Source organism: Rhodamnia argentea, chromosome 6 (genome assembly GCF_020921035.1).
Source record: "Rhodamnia argentea isolate NSW1041297 chromosome 6, ASM2092103v1, whole genome shotgun sequence".
NCBI classification, from domain to species: Eukaryota; Viridiplantae; Streptophyta; class Magnoliopsida; order Myrtales; family Myrtaceae; genus Rhodamnia; species Rhodamnia argentea.
In genome coordinates, this window is record NC_063155.1 from 2,382,313 (window position 1) to 2,405,881 (window position 23,569).

The following is a 23,569-nucleotide window of genomic DNA, read 5'->3' on the forward strand; positions in this document are numbered from 1 at the left end:
TCCAAAAAATAAAGAAATGAGTAGGTTCCAAGTGACTTGAAACCCAAATCCGCCCAGCCTAAGTGAGGGAAGAAGAAGAGGGGAAAAAATCCCTCTTTTACCAGAAGGGTTTTTTTACGTTCCTCAATAATATTTGCTAGGGTTAATACTTCGAAAGATCCTCAATCGGTATACTTATTATAAATTTACCTCGAACTATTTTTTTATCATAAAAAATCACAAACTAGTACATATTTACCTCAAATTATTTTTTTGACCACTAAAAATCCTAAATTGATACACTTGTGGTAATTTTACCCCAAACCGGTACACTCGTGATAAATTTATCTTATGTTAATTTTCATTAAATTTCACCGTTAAATTGCTGAGTTAGATGACACATGGCGGTTGATGGGTATACTCATTTGGAGTTTTACCTTTTGTTTATCATAAGTGTATCAATTTGAGAATTTTCGTAGTATTAACTCAATTTAACGGAAACTAACAGAGGGTAAATTTATCACAAGTGTATAGGTTTGGGGTAAAAGTGTTACAGGTATACCAATTTAGTGTTTTTTATGATAAAAAAATAGTTTAAGGTGTACCAGTTTAGAGTTTTTTGTGATTGAAAAAATATTTTAAGGTAAATTTATCATAGATATATCAATTTAAATTTTTCATGGTATTAACCTGTTTGTTAAGCTCTATTCTTCGACTGGGAGACTCAAACGGCCACGTTCTCAGCTGAGAACTTGACACCGGCACCAATCTTCATAGGCAAAGCATATCAAGATTTTCTCTTGTGACCAAGAGCTCCTAACCTGTCGGGCTTTTCCACCACCACGTGGATTTCCTCTGTTCACCGCTATTCCACGGCCGAGAAGCGTGAAATGTTGGGATCTCGTTTAAAGTTCACCGGCGAATGTTGATTTCGGTTACCAACGATTGCCCGAACTTTGATCGTCAATCCATTTGACGGGCATTGCTTCATCTCGCCTCGCCAACAAGGTAATTTCATTCCCCTCTTTCCTACCCTGTTTTGGAAAGAAGTGTGACTGAATCACGTTCATGTGACTCATGTGAAAATCAGTATAAGATCCAGGCCGTAATTTATTGATTTCTAACAGGGTTGCGGTTCTGACACCGAACTCAAATGAAAAAACATAGCTCTGATTTCATGACCAGATTCAATGTCCACGCAAATTGTTTGTCGAAATGCTTCTTAGATACAACTCTGAAATAGTTCATATTTTTACACAATCTAAGGACGTCTCAATGCAGAAGAATCATTTTATTAACACATAGACTCGATTCCATTCGTATTTTTGTCATTGTTGAAATCGAAATCTAAACATATCTTCATTGTGTTCTCTCATCGGTTGTTGTTGTGTTTGCTGCGTTGGGTTTTCCTTTGGCGATTACCCATGAGAAAAATGGTGTGGAATCAAGCCTGCTCTCAAGAACATCCCTACACCGAGGTGCGTCGATCATCTTTTTTGCATTCCTGTGTTTCGTGGCTATGAATGGCGAATGGCCAGCAATGAAAATTGAGGAGTTAGTTCAATGAGTGGAGCTGTTTAGTAAAACCGAATGACAATGGTGCTCGATGGAGACTGATTAGGTGAGTTTGGTGACGAACCGAGGAGGGGAAGAGCGGATACGTCCATGGAAAAGAAATAGATTAACGAGCAATAAATAAACAAAAGAGAAAAGAAAAAAGAGGGAACTAGTAAGTCTTCTTTGCGTGCGCGGCCCGCGTTCTCGCGAAGCCTGTTCCTGATCTTAAAAGCAGACTGGGCTCAAGGGGCCCAGCCCTTGTCCCTCGTTTTCTTGAATATAAAAGTCATTAAAACAATATGAAAGCATTAGAAACTAGTTAAAAATAGAAGATTAAAAATACTATAGGTAGATATAATTTGAAAACAAAAAGTACCAGTAAATAGTTTAGGAAAAGGGTCTGATTAGGTTGTGAGATTTTAACATTAGATTTAGCTTAGTTTCTTTTTAATTAGCATATATATAGTTTAGAAATTTTAGCGAATTATCTTTGATATGAGTTCAATCTGGCTCCGTATGTTTCACGGAAAATGACTTCGAAGAAAATGTTTTTCGAAATTTTCCGGCGTTTGGTTCGCAGAAAATAAGCTAGTCTAAGAAAGATGTTTCCTCACTTTTAAAGGGATATTTTTTTTCATGAATGGAAAATGTTTTCTTAGACTCGCTTATTTTCCGCAAATCAAAGAGGAAAATATTTTCCTCAACTTTTTTTCCTCCTCTCTTTCACACTTTCATTTTTTTATAATTATTCTTTTACTTTCTTTTTCATTTGTTATTTATTTTTTTAGTTTTAATTTTTTTTCTTTTCTTTTTTTCGCTTCTCCTTCTTCCTCCTCCTTTCTCCTTCCTCCGCCCGTTGCTCCTTCCTTCTTTCTCCTCCTTCGTTGACTACGGATCTCGACCATCAGCCATGACGTAGGCTAGCGAGCTCGAGGCTCGACCGATCCCGGTAATATTGGGCTCACCCAAGGCGGGCGAGCTCCAAGAACATGGGTGTGACGACCCCATGACCCGACCCCGTTATTTTCTTCTTTATACATCTAATTTGCTAATTCAATTACCAAGGGTCTCTCTCTTCTTAAAATTGCCTAAGGACCCTTAGGTATTAGTTCCATAAATTTCTTAACTATAAGATGCTTTACTTAATTCTAGTTTATGTTCCTTATTTTTTGTCAACCTTTATTCTTAAATGTAGTGGACTAATTACCCCAGTTACTTAGCGGACATGGTAACTTCCAAGACATTTATAAACATTCTTAATATTATATAAGGTGGGCATCACATACCATTAGTACATTGCCTAATACTCGTCGTACTAAGCTTAGCTTTCCTATTCTATTTTACAACCAAAAATCTAGGAAAGCTGGTCATGCCAAACTTCCTCTTTTATCCACAACACTTTATCTCCCAACCTATCTTACAAGCCAAAATCGATTGGAAGCTATCTGAACATCCATCCATCTCACTAATCCATTAGATTAACTATTTACAAGGAACAGAATGACCCTACTTTCTCATCATGATTCAATTTAGGATGTTGCACCACCTTAAGGTCCCGATGGACCATGGATATTGAGGTTTCGCAAAGGACCCCTCATCATCCCATCTCACGTTTGCTTATGCCATGAGACGAACTCAACGGGTATTTGATGTTCCAACCCCACATCGATCCATACGATCGCAGTGATGCGGACATAAATAGTGCTAGTGTCCACATTAATTATAGTTCGGCGAAGGTGGGTCATACAAGTGGGGTATCCAAACTATAGCTCTCGGGGAAATTCCATTTTTCTCACCTAAAAAATAATGGGGTGAGCCAATAGCCTAGTAAATGAAATTTCTAAGTCTAAGACAGGAACATTGGAATAATACTCAACTTAGCAATGTAAAAACATTTTGCATGAAGCTATCTTGTAATCCATTTCAAGAACATGCCATGCTTCATCCATCATATCTATTTCACGTAAAAGTAGATGCAACAATGCATTTACTTTTCTTTTCACTTTTTGGGCATCTTTTTTCTCGAGGTTATATCGAGGCTTCCGGTACCTGGTAATGTTAGCACTTTACGTGTTTGACGGCACATGAATTCAATCACTTGATAATGATAAACGGCGTATATGCCATCTCCTTAACTAAACTTTTAGTGGATGACGATGCTTGCTTTTACGTTGTCGCGAGCAACGGCTACTTCAAAATACGTCGTTTACCCGCAAGCCCCTACCCCATAGTTTCTCGAGTTAATGGAGGGGCATCGATGTCTTTTAATGTCATCCACAAACTTGCACACACATGCTCCGATTATTATCTTTTCTCATTGCTAGCGTGCAAGATTTAAACGGCGAAACGAAGGTAGGACAGGGGTATAATCGAATTGTTTCCAATTTGACAAACCATTCCGGCGGGGCTTGAATCGAATCGGCCATTTGAACCACCAAAAATCGGGCCTATCAGCCTTTGTTTGAGTCCGGTCGGGCTAAACCGAATCGGTCTAGTTTGGAACCATTCCAGACCGACCTGATTTTGCCCAACAAAATTGAGCCGATTCTGTTCGGGTCGGGTTGGACCCATTCCGCACCCGACCAGGTCTAGGATCGGTCCATTCCCGGTTTGATTAGCCTTGGCGATTCCCACTCCGCCTTCAATTGTTCCTCGCTCGGCGTTCTCGGCTTTCCCTATGCAAGTTTAACAAAAACAACATGTCATTATTGCCATGAAACTCATATACGAATGCAATCATACAATAATGCAATACTAAATAAAATAATAAAATGGACATTATCGTATTAGATCTAGAAATCTCATTAATGGAAAATTGTTTGAGGTGCCTTGGTGATAATGAAAGGAATCAAGCATATTAGCCTGTATGAACTTCAAGGTGAAATAGTGACAAAATTCGCTGCGGAGACGCCGGATGCATCCGTTTGAGGGTCCGAATTATGGCATATGCATTAAGGGCACATTAGCGAAAGAAGCCTAAAGATTTTAAGTGAAAGAAATTTATTGTGTGGTTATATTGTCGACAGATTGAATGTATGCAAGTGCTGTGATTTAGATCAACGGCAAAAAGTGTAGTTTAGTGCGACTATCGGAGAAACCACGAAAATTGCAGAATTACTTCACTTAGATGTTTACAAGTTGTCGCGGTTTCCCGCAAGGAAGAGCATCCGATTTATACTAACAGTTGTTGACGACTACTCGATGAGGACCCGGGTGTTTGCGCTTAGGCACAAGTTTGATGCTATTGTCGGGATCGGACAGTTGAAACCTTTGATCGAAAAGGAGATTGATAAAAAGATCAAGCATGTGCGGATCGACAAAAGCATGGAGTTTTGCTCGGAGTCGTTAAATGAATTCTGCATGAATGAAGGCGTAGTGAGACACCGTACTAGTTCTAATAAACCACATGTTGCGGAATTGATGAGCAGAACAATATTAGAGACGGCCCATAAAATGCTCTCTAGTGCTGGCATGGCTAGGAGATTCCTAGCGGATGCGATTAGTACGACAAGCTACCCGGTAAATAGATCCCCATCGATTGCGATTGAATGTCGAATTCCCAAAAAAGTGTGGTCAGGTAACATTGCTGATTATTCTGTTCTTAGAATATTTGGTTGCCCATGTTATATTCAAGTTAGTGATGGTAAGCTCGATGAAAGGGTAAGAAAGTATATATTCCTAGGCTACGCACGAGGTGAGCGATGTTATCGGTTGTGGTGCCCGAAATTAAACTTATCTATTATCAACAGAGAAGTTACGTTTGATGAGTCTCCGTTACTTTTAGCTAGGAGTGATTATAGCAGTGTTCATACGGATCCGAACGATGTTCAGCTTGAGGTGGAGTTACAACCGGAAACTCTTGAGGTAGCGAATACTAGCGTAGTAATCGATACAGACGGTGCTTATTACGAGGTAGAGCCTATAGAGTCAACAGCTATTGTAACCGCTGATATAGACAATGTACGTATTCAATCTTTTGACAAATATGAATGCAATAATGGTTTTGCTTTATCTGTAGTTGAGAAGGTTACGTCAGAAAGTCCTTATGAAGTAATTAAAGGTGCATGTGGAGTTGGTGTTTTGATGAGGTCCATTGTTAGAGCGAAGTTCAAGTGTGACTTGGACTTGGAAAATATCTGTGGTGGTTGAGCCCATCGGGGCTGTTGGGAGAGTAGTAGCGATGATGGTCAAATATTTAGTGAAGCAATTGTGACATGGCTCAAACATCAAGCCAATGTGGAGATTGTTAAAATATATCTCGAGTTTTAGCCCATGAAGGAAACCTAATGCGAGATAATGCCTAAAGAACCCAATTAATTAAGGAACAATCCAAAAGTTGGAGGTTCTAGATGCTCGATATCAAGTAAAGCAAAGCGCGTGGATTTCCTTTTACGAATTGGAGTCGGTTTCTTCTTTCCACTTTGGAGTGCAATCTAATTATGGACTTTGACCGTGAATACAAAGTTTCAAAATTTGAAAAAAAAAAAAAAAGGAAAACTGTGGATAAGCTCTATGGGTTAGAGATGAAAACAAATAAACAAGGAATATATTTCCTCGTTTGATTCGATGAAGGTTAAGAGAATAGATATATAAACTTCCTCTGCTCATGCTTTGGACTCGCGGTGGTTAATCCGACGAAGGCTTGAAGCGCTGTTCGATAAATGAGTGCTTGGCATGTTATTTTCGTGGAATTACTTCAATAACTTTGTGTTCTAGTCGAGAAATTCTTGCGGTAAGAATTTGTATTTTAATTCCTTTGTGAGATTGAGAGATTATTTGACTAGGAGTTGGGGCCTAAACACTATGTGCATTATTGGATGTAATTAGGGCTTGGAAAACACCGAGAGTGTTTGACTGATTTAAGTGTGGTCTGCAATCTTCGTGCATCGCTTGATATATAGTGAAATTAGTTGCTGCTCTCACCGTGAACGCTGGTCTCTACGACGTAACCACGTATATTAGGTGTCCGATTTATTTTCTTGTTCTGTTTATTTTATCGTTCGATCATTTGGTTTCGCGCAACGTGTATGGCTTTCACAAGTTTACAATTTGAGCTTGAGCTTATCATAATGGCGCTCTCTCTCAATTTTCCTTTTTTGGCTTAGGAATTTCTTTCCAAATTAGCTTTTCCTTGCTCAAAGATAGTAGTGAGAGAAGCTTTGATTATATTAGCTTGTGAGATGATACAAATAAGGAGAGGGTCCCTACATATACAAAAACTCCTTCGATTACAGCCGTTGATTTATGTTCGATCTAATGGTGAAGATCCCACCTCCCTATCGGCCAATGAGAGTGTACCTCCCTATCGACCAATCAAATCACAAGGAACTCTCTAGAATAATACACATTTACAATATTGCCCGCCCCTCAAAATATTCTAGAAAATTCAAGAGAGATGTCCATTTGGATAGCACGGTCCTTCGAGCTAGTAAACCTCTAGACCGTGACACTAGCATAACAGCTGCCTTTACCTAGAATTCGTGGAGGTGGGATTTGACCCTCAAGTTTCTGTAAGAGATGTGCAATAGAAAGTGGTATCTTTTAAATTTATTTAAAGAAACAAATCAAAGTGATAAGAGTCAAGCGACAAATAATTTCTAAGAAATTGAAGTGCAACTTTTTAATGGACGATGAATATTGTTCAATCAAATAATAACAACCTCTATTATATTATAAATTTGGGTAATTTTAAGATTTTGAAGTCTATTACAAATACAAATGAGAAACTTTTTTTTTTCAATTTACAAATTGAAAAAGCAAGTGAGCTCCTAGTGTTGAAGCAAGAAGGATCCATCGATCAATCCCTTGATTTGATTGAGAAATTGATGTACTTGACATCAATTTCAATTGTTCATTGTGAAAATATTATTTTTAAAGAATTTTACTTTTAGAAAAACAATACTCGATCCTTTTTTCATGCAAATCCTATTAAGATAGATGTCGTTCTCGTTAGAGGTAAAGTGATTGATGAAGATAATGCAAACGACCAAAATGAGACTGATAATATGCTAGTGAAGATGCAATTGTAACACTGGTGAAAAGGGGATTAGTTAAGTAAACATGGTTTTTGATTTTAAAAAAAAATAGTCAACATGGTTATCCAACAATTGCGTGAATTCCTCCCCCTGAGTCTCAGGAGCCCAAAATGACAAAAGCCACTTTCAAACCAACTTCGGTCGATCACAAAGAATGAGATGCTATGTAAAGTACAATACCAACTTCATTAGTCTAAAAACAACATTTCTATTTTTTTTTAATTTGGAAATTCAATTAGTATCTCTAATAACAATAATATCTTTTTAGTGATACTATTTTTGTAATTCTCGTTAATTTATTTTAATTATTTTCAGAATATTATTGTGTTACTTAATTTCTTTTTCTTATGTAAAGGACCCCACTTATATAAATCCCAACTGAGATTTTCTGTACCTGATTTCTCATGTCAGCAAGCGTTATCGAGGTAATAGACACATGAAATGACACACCGGAACTTTAACAGCATTATTAGATGGAAACTTGAGATGGTTAACTTTGAGTACCGACTAAAAGCCAGTACAAACAACAATAAGTTAGTGAAAATTGGGATCCGACCAAAGTTTGTCATTGTAATAGGAACCGGCTCAATTTCTTTATTTAGCCGTATTCCCATCAACCAAATAGCGTCCAGAAAGACAATGGATCTTTCTACACATTCAAAGGGCTTCCTTCTCAATTACTACAATGCTTAGAGAGAAGTAGTACTTGTCTAGGATTGATTCTCGGAGAAAACTGAGCTCGAATTGCCCACGAAATGAGCTTGAACCAATCGTTCTTTTTGGTGGGTCACGCTTTTGGTGGGTCACGCGGCAAGAGGGGAAGAGCAAGAGCGAGATTGACAACAAGACGGGGCTGAGCAAAGGCCAAGGGACGCCCAAGGATCACCAACATCGAGCTAAAAGGTTGCCGGAGTCCTTGGGAGGAGGAGGAGGGCTCAGCAAATTCCATGAGGAAGAAGAGGAGAGAGAGCTTTGGTTTTTTTGGGGGGTGGGGGGTGGCGCGGTTCGTGCGAAAAGCAAGATGAGAGTGAGAGAGGAGAGAGAGGGAGTTATATATATATATATATATATATATATATATATATATATATATATATATATATATATATATATATATATATATATAGGGTTTCATGTGGGTTCGATTACGGGTCATGTGGCGTTTCAATTGTGCTCAAATTCCAGGACAAACTCAACCGGATCAAAACTCATGACATTGTCCAAAACTCAAACCATCGCACCAGACCACAAAACCATACTTTATTTAACTTTATATGATCCCTCATTTGTCACATAACTTCGTTACGAAACTCGTTTTACTTACTAATTAAACAGACGAAAATTTTGGCCTACACAAGATGTGAGACGCGTGAGATTTTTTCAGTGATTTTTTCAAAAAGTAAGAGAGAGAAAGAGAAGGGGAGACAAAGAGGGTAGAGAAAGAGAGAGGTGAGGCGCGTGTTAGAGATTTTTTTAAAAAGTAAAGAGAGAGCAGGGGAAAAGATGTGAGAGAGGAGGGGGAGCGTACAGATAGCAAAGGAGGAGCGTGCAAACCGCAGATCCAGTGATTTATTTTTCTTTTTTACTTTATTATTTATTGATTTTTCTAGGCTGATTGAGATCAAATTTTGGGAGTGCCCATGGTAGGATCTTTCTTTTTTATTATAAGAACTCTTTTTATAAATTCTCCATTTTATTAAAAAATTATAGAGATAATAATATATCATGCATATATAAAAATATATTTAATATATAATAAGTCTCAACGTGTCAAAAAAAATTATTTTTTAGAAATGACGTGTTAATGTGTCATGTTGCATCATGTTGCGTATTACATATCAGCATCGATTCTACTTAATTTATACTCGGGAGAAACCTCCCTTCATTTATTGTATGAGCCATCCTCCTGATAAGAAATGCATTAAATGCATATACTGCAAGTGGGCAAAGAATTCTTTCATTTATTGCTTTGTGCCACTGAAGCAAAGAAGTCGTCAGGCAGTCCCACGCGCATTGCTTTGCTTTTCAACTGAACTTGTGGCCACCCTGTTATTCTCATTTATGGTTTCTTTTCCTTTTGTCAAATATTGTGTGCCCCGATTTCAAAGAGTTGCTTTCTCTGTCTTCTTCTCCCCCCTTCCTTTCGCATGCAGATCATTTAATAGAGAGTCTGACCAGCATACACAATCGCAGGCGATCATAAAAGTCTAACTTAGACTTTATTTCTCGAGACAGACTTGCACGCTTTTGCGGAGACATATTTTAATAATTTTAAGTATTTTGAATACTTGGATGTTTATTTCTCGCACTTTCAATACACTAATTGTCCTTTCCCTCCCCAGTCCTTTCCCTCCTAGAGTGTTAGGACAACCCTCATGTCCATAACCAATTTAAAAGAACATTTGTATGAACACTTAGAAACTTTGAACGGCCTTAGGGATCATAATTGGTAAAATGTTGTTTTGACCAATAACCATATCAAGTTAGAGGTACCGAAAGAGTGCTAACTAGATTATTAGCGTAATCAAGTACCTGAAGTTAGTTAATCTCGGGTTGCGTGAGACAAAATTCTCGTGTCTCATTTTAGACTAGTGGCGGCTCCTAGAATTCCTTTAGTCTAAATCAAGACTTAAAATGAAACGCAATGTCGCACGAGGTATGGATTTGGAAGAATCCGCGCCTAATCAAGGGCTATTGGCCTACGTTTAGGAAAATACCTCTAAACCTTTTTTTTTCCCGAGGTGGAAAAAAAGAGTCGCGACAAGATTAATGAATGAAAAACCACAATATGCTTAAAACATGAAAAGAGTTGGACGAAAATTATGATATTGTTAATTATAAGCAAGAGGACAACAATCAATAATCAATACTAATTGCTAAATAATATTTCATTAAAAAACATTAGAACCCATGTAACGCCTGCAAATTCTACTGGTAATGAAAAAACAAAAAAAAAGACATTCACATAGGGATGGAAGAATGAAAATACAATATCCTGCAAAGTCCTGGTCTTCCTGAACTTATGGTTAATTTAGATGAAAAAATATGTAATTGTGGAAACTACAAATATTGAGGATATCCTCTTATTAGTATGAAAAAGCACCAGTGGACAAAAAGTATTTTATCTTAATTTGTATCTCTGATGTGCGGCATTGAAAGTCCTGGTCTTTGATTGATCTTTCCTGGACTTTATAGTTTTCTCTCTCCATTAGCCCAGCATCACTTTGCTTCACCATAACCATTGTTGTACTCTGGAGTGACTGATTCACCCATGGCCATCGGAGAGACCATTGTAGGTTCCCTCTTGCAGGTCCTGCTCGACAAGCTGTTTTCTTGGGGATTGGACGTTGTGCAACGAGAAGGAATCAGCACCGCCCAGCTCAATAAGTGGAAAAGGATGCTGGTCACAATCAATACAGTGCTGGATGATGCAGAGGACAAGCAATTGAGCGGTAACCGTCTAGTGAAGCTGTGGCTGGATGATGTTAGGGACCTGGCCTATGACTTGGAAGACTTGCTCGATGAGTTCGCGCTCGAAGCTGCTCAGGCCACGTTCAAGGCTGAATCCAGCAGCAGCAGAGGTCAGGTGAAAAGGAAGTTCCCTTTCTTTGGCCAAGATGAATCCTCTGGATCGAATCCGAACCTGCGGGCACTCGTGTCTGAAACCAAGGTACAGGAAATCGATGACCGGTTGGAAGAGATAGCCACCCGGAGGGCTTGTCTAAGCTTGAGAGAGACTGCTGAGGACAGATCCAACTACACCAACAGAAGGCTCCCCAGCACTTCTCTGCCAGAGCCTCAGTTTTTCGGTAGGGAAAAGGAAGAAGCGGAGATACTCGAACTATTGACCGGTGAAGCCGAAAATGATACCACACTGGGCATAGTTCCCATAGTTGGGATGGGTGGGGTTGGAAAGACGGCCTTGGCTCAAAGGCTTTTTGATAATGATAGAGTGATTAGATGTTTTGAGAGCAGAGCATGGGTATGTGTTTCAGATGTTTTTAATGTTCTCGACATAACAAAGAATATTTTGCAGTCGATCACTGGCTTATCTGGCGAGGGCAAAGATCTTAACTGGGTTCAAGTTAAGTTGAAGGATAGTTTATTGGGGAAGAAGTTTCTTGTAGTCTTAGACGATGTGTGGAATGAGAAGTACGGAGAGTGGACTACACTCTTGAAGCCATTTGAAGCGGGGGCTAAAGGAAGCAAGATCATCCTCACGACTCGCAACCTTTCTGTTGTTTCCATGACAGGAGCTTCGCCCTATCCTTTGGAGGTGTTGTCCCTTGATGATTGTACAAGATTATTAGCCTATCATGCTATTGGAGCAACAAATTTTGAGAGGCGCCCAGATCTTGAAATAATAGGCCAGAAAATGGCTGAAAAATGTAAAGGTTTACCTTTAGCAACGAAGATATTGGGCGGTCTCCTTCGTAATAAAGGGAATTCAGATGAATGGGAAGCCATCTTAAATAACAGGATGTGGGATCTACCGACGGAAGAAAATGGTGAGGTTCTCCCAGTTTTGAAATTAAGCTATGTCCATCTTCCTTCTTATTTGAAGAGATGTTTTGTTTATTTTGCAATATTTCCTAAGGATTACCAAATTGAGAGGGATGAGCTGGTACTCTTATGGATAGCAGAGGGCTTTTTAGATGGACGAAAAGCAAAGGAGAATATCTTGAGCTTAGGACGGAATCACTTCGATGAGTTAGTATCCAGATCATTTCTTCAACAATCGAGAGTTGACTCATCTAGATTTTCAATGCATGATCTTTTGAATGATCTAGCAAAGTCAATTGTGGGTGGGACATGCTTTAGCTCAGGGGAGTTTCAGCTGGTAGGTAATGAAGATGATGTGTCTCTTGAAAAAGCACGTTATGCATCCTTCATCACGTCGTGGTGTGTTACGTCAGAATCCTTGAGAATATATGATGCAATGAAGGTACTAAGAAGTTTAATCTTGCTGAATGTTGACCATAATCATGGACGATTCCATATGTCCAACAAGGTGCTGCATGACTTGCTAACAAAATTGAACTACTTGAGGGTGTTCTCCTTATGTCATTGTGACATCACAGAGGTACCGAATTGTATTGGTGGCATGAAACATTTGCGGTATCTCAACTTCTCATATACTAATATTGAAATGCTACCCGAGTCAATAGGCACCTTGGGCAAATTACAAGCTCTGATCTTAAGAGGTTGTCAAAAGCTTTCTATGTTGCCCGTAGGTATCACAAAGTTGGTCAGCTTACGGTTTCTCGACATTAGAGACACAAGGAGCCTAAAAGACATGCCATTGAGTATAAGTGATTTGAAGAATCTTATTATCTTGTCCAAGTTTGTGGTCGGAAATGAGAAAGGGTCACGGTTAAAGGAGTTAAAGAACTTGCCATATCTTCAAGGAGGATTACTCATATCAGAATTGCACAAGGTGGAAGAAGTAAGAGATGCTGATGATGCTAATTTGTTTGAAAAGCAAGGCCTTAGCAACTTATCCTTGCATTGGGCTGAAGACAATGGAAGTCTCCGGAACAATGAGCGCGAAGCACAGGTGCTTCAATCTCTACGACCCCACACTAATCTTGAAAATCTCAGTATCTTGTTCTATGGTGGTGCCACATTCCCTTCCTGGCTAGATGGTCCATCTTATTCTAAGATAGTCTCTTTATGCTTGCGTGGCTGTCCTAAGGTCCGATCGTTGCCATCACTTGGACAGCTACCTAAACTCGGAGAACTATCTCTTGAAGGTCTACATGCAGTAAGCATGATAGGCTCTGAATTTTACGGAACTAAACAGCCTTTTTCATCCTTAACAACTTTGAAGTTTGAACAGATGTTGTCATGGAAAGATTGGTCTTGTTATGCCAGCGCCCAAGGAGAAGTGATGTTCCCTAGTCTTCAGCATCTTGTTGTCCGGAATTGTCCTGCATTGATCAGGATATTGCCTTGCAAACTTGATCATCTCATAAAGCTTGAAATTCGTTCATGCCCACTTTTGAATATCTCGACTAGTGTGGTTTCTCTTCCATCTCTTCGTGAGTTATACCTTGAGGATTGTGACAAGGACATCCTAAAGAGCATGGTCGACCTAACTTCTTTGACCATTCTTGAAATCGAAAATCTTACGGGGCTTGTTTGCTTTGATGATGGGTTTATGAGCTGCTTAGTCAAGCTGAAGGAGCTTCAGGTAAGACGTTGTGACAAGCTAACATACCTGTGGCAAGATGAAAACGAAACACGAAAGCTTACTTGCCTTAAAACAGTAGTCATCGAAAGATGCCCTCAATTGACATCTCTAGTACTAGGAGAAGAGCTTCCCTGCAATCTTGAATGGATGGAATTTGCGGATTGCATGAGTTTAGAAAAGCTTCCAAACAAGATGTACGCCTTCAACTCTCTCAGACATTTGAGTATTGATGACTGTCCAAAACTCATGGGACAAACCATTCCTCCCGGTGAACTCAGCAGCAGTAGTACGATGTCCCAACTTGAATATCTGCGGATAAGCTCATGTGGTTCACCGATATCCTTTCTGTTTGCCAAGAGCAGACTTGCTGCTCTGAAGACACTTAACATTTACGGATGCAAGGAAGTGGAGTCGCTGGAAGAGATTGTTGTAGAATCGCTCAATTCTATGAGCATTTACCACTGTGAGAATCTGCGAAGCCTACCACAGTGCCTGCACATGCTCTCCCATCTCACTCAATTGTACATAGAGGACTGTCCAGAATTGCAAGTGGAGTGCTTCCCTCCCTTTTCCATCACCCCGTCGCATCTTACCCTTGATAAATGTCCAAAGTTTAAGTCTCTACCAGATCAGTGGCGTCATCTTTCAAATCTCCAGACGCTTACAATTAGGAGGTGCGAAAATATCAAAGGTATCCCCGAAGGAGGCTTGCCTCCCAATTTGTTGGAGCTCACTGTTGACGGATGTGAGAATCTGAAACAGCCAGTGAGAGAGTGGGGCTTACACATGCTCAAATCCCTCAAGTATCTAGAAATTGATTGCAGCATGGGAGGTGAGGGAGAGAAGGTGTCATTTCCTTCGGGGCAGAACGAGGATGGATGGAGTGCTCTGTTTCCTTCCTCTCTAACCTCTCTTTGGTTGAACAACATGAGGAACGTGGAAAGACTATCAAGCGGTCTTCGCAACCATCTCTCCTCCCTGGAGGACTTACGGTTGGAAGGTTGCCCGAAGTTGAGGTACTTGCCGGAGGATGGCTTCCCTCCCTCCCTCCGAGTGTTGCGCATCTTCAGATGCGAGATGATGAAAGATCGATGCTCCAAACTCAACGGAGAGTATTGGCACCTCATCCAAGAAATCCCTTACGTCCGCATTGGGGACGATCGGATCCAATGAATTGAAATCGATAACGCCTTGTGCAATTCTGATGCTTCTTCTTCATCACGTAATGCTTCCAACTTCTTTTACTTTCTTTTGCTTTCATTTGCTAAGTGCGCCATTCATTCTTCTATATACTTTGTTTTGTGGAGGTTCGAGTAAGTTTTTGGTTGTGAGGGCATCAATTTTGGTTCTGATAGGTTTCTTCTCATTCTAATTATGAGATTTTTGGGATTGATTTATATGAAAGACCCAATTATTTGTGAAGGTTTTTCTTGTCTTTCCCCCATTTTCAATGATAGCATTGGTCCCTATACTAATTTTTAGCAAACGTCAAAGACAATTGACTTGGTCCACTAAGAATGCCGAATCCTTCCGCTTCCGATCTTTTCCTTGGACATGATTCCTGTAATTCTCGTGTTGCTAATGATCACATCTTTTTGCCAATGATTGCAGGCGCGTTTTTGCCACTTTGTCAGTCGTCGCCAAGATCTTTATCCTCCTTTAAGTTGGAGAGGATGCGTTAGATATGGAGAAGCGGGGAGTTGCCCGCAATAGGTAATGACGTGCCCCCGTTACATTCTACATTTGCGAGGCAAGTTGAATGGTGGGAATGGAATATCTATCTTCCTGATATTTCCTTCTTCTTCTTCCTTCATTCTCAGTCTTGGAAAAATCGATCAAGGTCAGCTCGATGTTGTTGGGACTCCGTTTTGATTGGAAGTCTAAGTACGGAAAGATCCATTTAAAGCAGCAGGTTAGAGATTAGTATCTTCTTCGGTTTTTCCCACGTATGAGGCAATCGGCATGATCGAGCTTCCAAACTTAACTCCGATGTGTTCAGGTCACAATTTGGTGGGCAGGGGTTATGCCTGGCGCTGTCCCTATGGCACTCACTTATGACCAAGTGAAATGATCGGACGATGCACTTTCTCTGGGGTCTTTCTACTCGTGAAACGGTGAGATTTTTTCTCATCCTAGCAATATGATGAATGTGGTCGCTAGAGATGCCTATTTTTAGGAGGTTTTACTATGTTTCCTCGTCTTAATCTGACGCATATGCTTGCTCTTAAGTTCATTTTCTGTGCGTGCAGTTTACTCTGTCCTAGGCGAAATTGTGGGGCAATGTGTCGATGATCGCAAGTACCACCATTGTCGTTCTGTTTACTGTTTAGCCCTGTGGTAAGACGATGGCCTTTCATATGCCAAGTCTAATTGGCGTCATAACATGGAGCTTGTGCCTCAAGATATCCATTCATCGTTACAGGTGTTTGGGCTGTAGGGGAAGCCCTAACGAGAATCTCGCTTGGTTCGACCAAATAATTTGCCAGCATGACATCTTCCAAGCTATTGAGTCCCACTTCCTTCACTCAGCCACTTCTCAGCGACAGACTCACACCAGAACGGCAGAAGCACACACCGACCGAGCAGTTTGCGCGACCTCCTGAGCACGCCTTCTCACACGGTGCACCATTACTGGCGAAACTTCGAGGATGCCTTCATGAGGCCCGTGTTTGGCGGGTGAGGTTTGGTGCCTTTCATTCCATGCTCACAAACTGATCAACAACAATCATCGGTGGCTCTAATGAAAGCCGAGGTCGACATCAAGAGCGAATGACTTTGTTTGGTGGTGTGTAAGTAGGACACATTGATACGTAGGTTTTTCCGATTGTGAAGTTTCGACTCCTTTGACGAGACTGATGGTGTGTACGGAGAGCAGCAGCAGCATTTTATTCGATGCAGCTACTCCGGGTTCTTGGGACAGAGAAATCCGATTCCTTCCCCTCGTTTCTACTCTCTTCTATTGTTTCTTCCTCTGTCTTGCGCATGTATTAAGAGAGGGAATGGCTTTTGTAATCTCCTCGTCGCTGGATGATATCAGAATGTCTGGCATTCATTGCTTCATCAACTGCTTCTGACTACATATCCAACAAGTTGAGCTTTTGGAGTTGTCAGTGTTAATGTGAAAGGTTGGGCCTCGCTAAGGCAAGGATTCAAACGTGCACCCGTGCAATTCTAGTTAGTAGTTAGGGAGTCGAGGAGGGTAAATTTTGGCCAGATATTTGAATGAATTCCCAGCCCATTTTTCTTAGGAACCTAACTACAACCATCCCTTTCAGGGGAAAAAAAAATTGCATGACATTGACATTTATGAGTGCTTAGTTAATAAATGAAAGTTGCGCCATTGATCTTAAATCTTTCTTCTCGTAATTAGAGTTTAAAAGGAAGTCTCAATGAATGAATGTAGCTAGACTTAACCTGACTTTAAACAGAATTGTGGCATCTCAATCGCCCCTTTCAGCACAAAATTGCAAGCCATTGACATATATGAGGACTTACCTAATAAATAAAAGTTGGCCATTGATCTTAAATCTTTCGTCTCGAGATTCACCAAATTCACATTTATGAAATCATATTTAGACTTCTCATAATTAGAGTCTAAAAGAAAGTCTTAAAGTTGCTTATCAAAGTAGGAATGTTTAAGCAAATCTAGTTAGGAACACGTCTTCTGCAAGATATCTATATCTCGCACATCTTATTCATGGAAATATTTCATGTTATTTTCATAGAAACTCGATTAGATTTTGTCTGCCTTTCTGACTTGCTGCTGCATTTCTCTCCTGAATTGCTCGCGAAAAGCATGGATTTCGACATGCTGGAGCCTCTTTGCGATGCATACCAAACACTAGATCACCATCGGCTCGCGGTATCGAACAAGGTGGTCTTACTAGCCAGAAAGGATGTGGCTGGACTTAAATCTATTTTAAACAGAATTGTGGCATCTCAATCATCCCTTTCAGGACAAAATTGCAAGCCATTGACATTTATGAGGGCTTAGCTAATAAATAAAAGTTGGGCCATATATCTTAAATCTTCCAAGTGGCTAGACTTGACCATATTTTAAACAGAACTGTGGCGTCTCAAATTACATTCGGACATAAAACTACAATGCAGCTTCTTGTATGCCCTGCCAGTTAAGGATGCCTTTTTCTATTCTTTTATATTCGTAACCTTTTATTGCTCGAGGCTACTAGCTATGAAATAAGCGGAGAGAAATGAATCCCTATAGGGTAGAGATGTAATTGTAATCTTGAGCTTGCGGCAGCAATGGTTGCTCAATTTGAACTCATGATCATAACCACTTAGGTCAGCGGTAATGAGCAGGATATGAATTTGAACTTGTAGTGACCATGGATGCTCTATTTGAGCTCACGGAGGCCTACTTAAGCTTTGTGGCTCAAAACTCAAGTGGCTATGGCCACCGCGAGCCAAGCTTGAGCGACCACGCGACCTTGAGGTTCGCAGTTCAAAAATATCTCGCAGCGATGGCCACAAGCGACTATGGAATTCATGATTATGAGCTTGAGCGGCCATGGCTTCAACATGTTTACAATTTGAGCTTGTCATAATGGCGGTCGTGATAGACTTCTCTCAGTTTTTCATTTTTTTCTTTTTTGGCTCTCTCTGTGTTTTTCTTTTTTGGATGGTGCTAGTGTCATGGGTCAATCGATCTAGGCTCAGGAATTTCTTTCCAAACCAGCCTTTCCTTGCGCATGCTCACAAGGATGGTAGAGAAAGAAGCTCTGATTATATTAACTTGTGAAATGACACAAATGAGGAGAGGGTCCCCTATATACACAAAAATTCCTTCGATTAAAGCTGTTGATCTATGTTTGATCTAATGGTGGAGATCCCACCTCCCTATTGACCAATGAGAGTGTACCTCCCCATCGACCAATCAAATTACAAGGAACTCTCTAGAATAAGACACATTTACAATCCTCGGAATATTCTAGAAAATTCAGGAGAGATGTCTGATTGGATAGCGTGGTCCTTCGAGCTAGTAAACCTCCGGACAGTGACACTAGCATAACAGTTGCCTTTACCTAGAATTTCTGGCGGTGGGATTTTGACCCACAAGTTTCAGTAAGAGATGTGCAATAGAAAGTGGTATCTTTTAAATTTATTTAAAGAAACAAATCAGAAGTGATAAGAGTCAAGCGATAAATAATTTCTAAAATATTGAAGTGCAACTTTTTAATGGACGATGAATATTGTTCAATCAAATAATAACAACCTCTATTACATTATAAATTTGGGTAGACAAATGAGAAACATTTTTTTCAATTTACAAATTGAAAAGCAAGTGAGCTCCTAGTGTTGAAGCAAGAAGGATCCATCGATCAATCTCTTGATTTGATTGAGAAATTGATGTGCTTGACATCAATTTCAATTGTTCTGTAAGGCTCCTGTTTTGCAGTTCGAAATAAAACAGGAGTTGGACAAAATGGATTAGAAAGCTGACTCATGTGATAGAACGTAGCGGATGATTTGGACGTATTCACCGAACCAATTAACGGGCCCGATGGATGCACGACGATTGAGTGGCCGGAGGTTGAACTCGGTCCACTAAGGAGGACTTGGCCCAAGTGTGCCCGGCCTCTACTTCTTTTCTCGGCCAGCCACCGTGGGCCACGCGAAGGCCTGGCCCATATTGGGATCAATTTTAAAAAAAAAAAAAAACTTCAAGAAGCAGCCTACCCCTCCACTTCATCTTCCTCGTAGGTATCGTACAGAGAAATTTCCACGACATCCACCTCCTTGCGTCGCCAATGAAGCCGTTCGCGCCACGATTCAAGGACGGGAGTTGCGTCAAGGACTGAGGTGAGTTGCTCCTCTAACCCACTAGCTAATCTTCTCAATGTGGGCTGAGAATGGTGAACCGAGTTCGTGGTTAAGCGATGGGTAGTTGCCGGACGGTGGTAACTAGAGGATATAGGGTGAGCGACCTGGTTGCATGTCCATTAGCGACTGTGAGCTTAACTTTTCCATGTTTCAATCAGAAAAATGGTAAGGTCGGGTGAATGGGCATGACAGACAATGCGAGGACGACGAGGGGAGGTCAGGCAAGGAGTTGCATTGAATTTTTGGCGGTGCCGTAAGCCCTCTTGGCTACCGATTCAGGCCTAGCGTTCCTGAATTGCTGTACACGAGTGTTGAACCGTGGGTGCCTTGGGTGGAGACAGAGTTGAGTCATCGCCGAGCTATAGGGGAAGGTGACGGGTTGGCGTCCTTGGCTCATGTAAAAGTGATATATGGTTCTGTTTGGGAAGGATTGAGCAGTGTTCTGATTGAAAGTGGCTGAGGGAGGAGGAAAGGCCAAAAAAGAAAAGAAAAGGAAAAGGTGATAGGAGGGCACAAAGGTGGAGGTTGTGCCGTGAGGTGTGGAGGCCAACGAATTGAGCAGTGGGGAGCAAAAAATGGAAATTTGAGGTCGTGACTTTCGTAATCGTAAGGGAAACTAAAGATTAGTTGAAATAGGTTTAAAGTAGATTAGTTTTATGATCGGACGCGAAATACATGATCAACGTTGCGCTTATATCCTTAGCAATTACCACGGTAATGCTTGGGAAGTTGTTTTTGTAATTGCTAGACAACCATTCGCTTATATAGTAATAAAATCGATTATAGTGAAATACGACGTGGCATGACATGTAGCATGCATTTACATGGATTTTGGAGTATGATTTTGCATATCACATATTTGGACCAAATATGGCTCGTGAAAATGGGCTTCGATCGTGCCAAGTTGAGTTTATGGAAAGACCTCGCTGTGTGACTGGGCGGCCTTGCTATGTGACTGGGTCGGGTCTTGCTATGTGATTAGACCAGCCTACGAGGCGAGACGAGGCAAACATTGGAAATTGCATGTTGAATTGATCAAATTGTGAAATGTCGCATACATTCCACGTGCACAAGTCATGATCATGCTCGGTAGTGTCGCATATTGTATGTAGTAATAGTACGCAATGCGAAGTAGATACAAAGCGTAATCGAAGTGAATTTGTAACACTTACCTATTTGCTATTGCTCATTTCCCTCATTGAATAGCTTAGACGGTGTGTTAGAGGTTCAACTCACTGAGATTTTTCTCATTCCTTTTCATTGAATTTTTTTTCTTTAGGTAAATGACATGCACTTATTAGGGTGTCGGAGCCGAGATTTAAGATCAAGCTGCTTCAAGCGGTATCAAAAGAAGGAGGATCGGGGGTCCGGGGTCGTCACATGTTTATTGTGAAAATATTATTTTTAAAGAATTTTCCTTTTAGAAAAAACAATACTCGATCGTTTTTTCATGCAAATCCTATTAAGATAGATGTCGTTCTCGTTAGAGGTAAAGTGATTGATGAAGATAATGCAAACGACAAAAATGAGACTGATAATATGCTAGTGAAGATGGAATTGTAACACCAAAAGAAATGGTGAAAAGGGGATTAGTTAAGTAAACATGGTTTTTGATTTAAAAAAATAGTCAACATGGTTATCCAACAATTGTGAGAATTCCTCCCCCTGAGTCTCAGGAGCCCAAAATGACAAAAGCCACTTTCAAACCAACTTCGGTGGATCACAAAGAATGAGATGCTATGTAAAGTACAATACTAATTTCATTAGCCTAAAAACAACATTTCTAATTTTTTTTAATTTGGAAATTCAATTAGTATTTCTAATAACAATAACATCTTTTTAGTGATACTATTTTTGTAATTCTCGTTAATTTATTTTAATTATTTTCAGAATATTATTGTGTTACTTAATTTCTTTTTCTTATGTAAAGGACCCCACTTATACAAATCCCAACTGAGATTTTCTGTGGCTGATTTCTCATGTCAGCAAGCGTTATCAAGGTAATATACACATGAAATGACACATCAGAACTTTAATAGCATTATTAGATGGAAACTTGAGAGGGTTAACTTTGGGTTCCGACTAAAAGTCAGTACAAACAACAATAAGTTAGTGAAAATTGGGATTCGACTAAAGTTTGTCATTGTAATGGGAACCGGCTCAATTTCTCTGTTCAGCCGTATTCCCATCAACCAAAGAGCGTCCAGAAAGACAATGGATCTTTCTACACATTCAAAGGGCTTCCTTCTCAATTACTACAAATGCCAATAGAGCATATTCTCCGCTCTTTAACCTTTCCATCGTTACCCAAAAAATCATCAAAGATAAAATTGATAGTGTATGCTCTCTAGTGTTTTGTACTTTGTCACATGAATATCATCCGATGCTTTCCTAGTGATTTGAATTAGGAGTAAGCAAACTAAACCGGACCGGCCCGGAGCCGGACCGGACCGGGCAGGTCGGTCCGGTCTTTGAGGGGAGTGGTCTAGTCCCCGGTCCCAATAAATGGGACCGGTGATTAGGCGATTCGATCCTTGGTTCCAGGTGGATGGGACTGGCCCGGACCGGACCACCTATAATATATATAATTATTTATATATATAGATATATACAATTAAAAAATGAAGCTTTCATTTGTTTTCAATGTTCATATCTCGAGCCATTTCCATTGTTAGACCGTACATTCTTGAAACTCGGACAGCCCCTTAATGCTGTGAATGTAGTATATCCTATTTATTATGATCTTTTTCAGTGCATGGTGTGGTGAGTGTACGCTGACATGTTCTTTTTAGAAAGAAATGATTCAATCAGTTCATTTAATATAGTGGTAGCAATTTCTTACTATTCATACGTTTCGATTGTTCATTTCAATGAGTAATCTTGTATTTTGTTTTTGTACACTATTTGGATGTGGAATTCGTTTAGTGAACAACATCGCTATTAGTATGTCTTCGCTAGCTAAGTTTTTTCGATTATGTCCTTTATATATTTCTATTGTGTCGGCGGTTAGACCAATGTCATTGTTAAACCTACCATTATGTGAAGACACGCCTTCTTTATGAAGGCAAGCAAACTGGACCAACGTATTTTTTTATTCAACTCGGGGGTATAGATTGTAAATTAACATACAATGGAAGCATATTGTATTTCAAGGGTTAAATTTTAGCGGTCCCATTGGATCGAGACCGGGACCGGACTGGACTCGACCGCCGGTCCCGATCCTATCCGATCTTAGTCCGGAAAATTTGGGGACCGGGACTACCGGTCCGGTCCCCGGTTCTATACTATGATCGGACCGACTCGGACTATGCATACCCCTAATTTGAATGTTCAGTTATTTGGAATATTGTATATGGCGTTTGGCAATCTATTTAGATGCCAGCTGTGATTTGACCGCATAAAAAAGCCAAAAGTCAAGACAAATAAGAACAAAAGACAAAAGACAATCTAACACAAAAATTGGATGCTTATTTTTGGCCCAAAGAATACAAATCTTAAAGTGATAGAATATAGTCATAACTTAGATAAATTTGTACAAAATAAATTTCTACAAACAAATATCTATTTCATGTGATCCCCATTGTTATCATGGTAATTATTTACTCATTTGAAGCAAAGAAGATCTACGACATTTGAGACTCAAAATAAATAATTATGTCGGAAAATACTGATACAAACATACCATATACAAGAAATTGGGTTCAATAAGCTGCACTTATGGTGTGAAAAAAGTTACCTGTCATTGTTGGATAAGTAACATGTATGCTTGGAGCTATTTAGGGATTACGCAATTGAATTCTTCTTATAAAAATTACTTGGCTTCTGAGAGCAATACTAATATGTCAGAATGATTAATAGGAAAGTAAAGCACTTGGAAAAAGGAACCAGTTGAGGATAAAAGGGTAAAAGGAAGAGGGTCTCTAGTCTTCTTAATACCACAAAACAAGGACATTGGCTGATTTGA

General features: G+C 39.9%; 1 protein-coding gene across 1 annotated transcript; it reads left to right on the forward strand.

Moving 5' to 3' along the window:
• Positions 1 to 10,842: 10,842 nt before the first annotated feature.
• LOC115748493 (putative disease resistance RPP13-like protein 1) lies at positions 10,843 to 14,937 on the forward strand. The gene has a single exon (XM_030684995.2). The coding sequence runs from the start codon at positions 10,843 to 10,845 to the stop codon at positions 14,935 to 14,937; it is 4,095 nt and encodes a 1,364-aa protein (XP_030540855.2).
• The last annotated feature ends 8,632 nt before the right edge of the window (positions 14,938 to 23,569 follow it).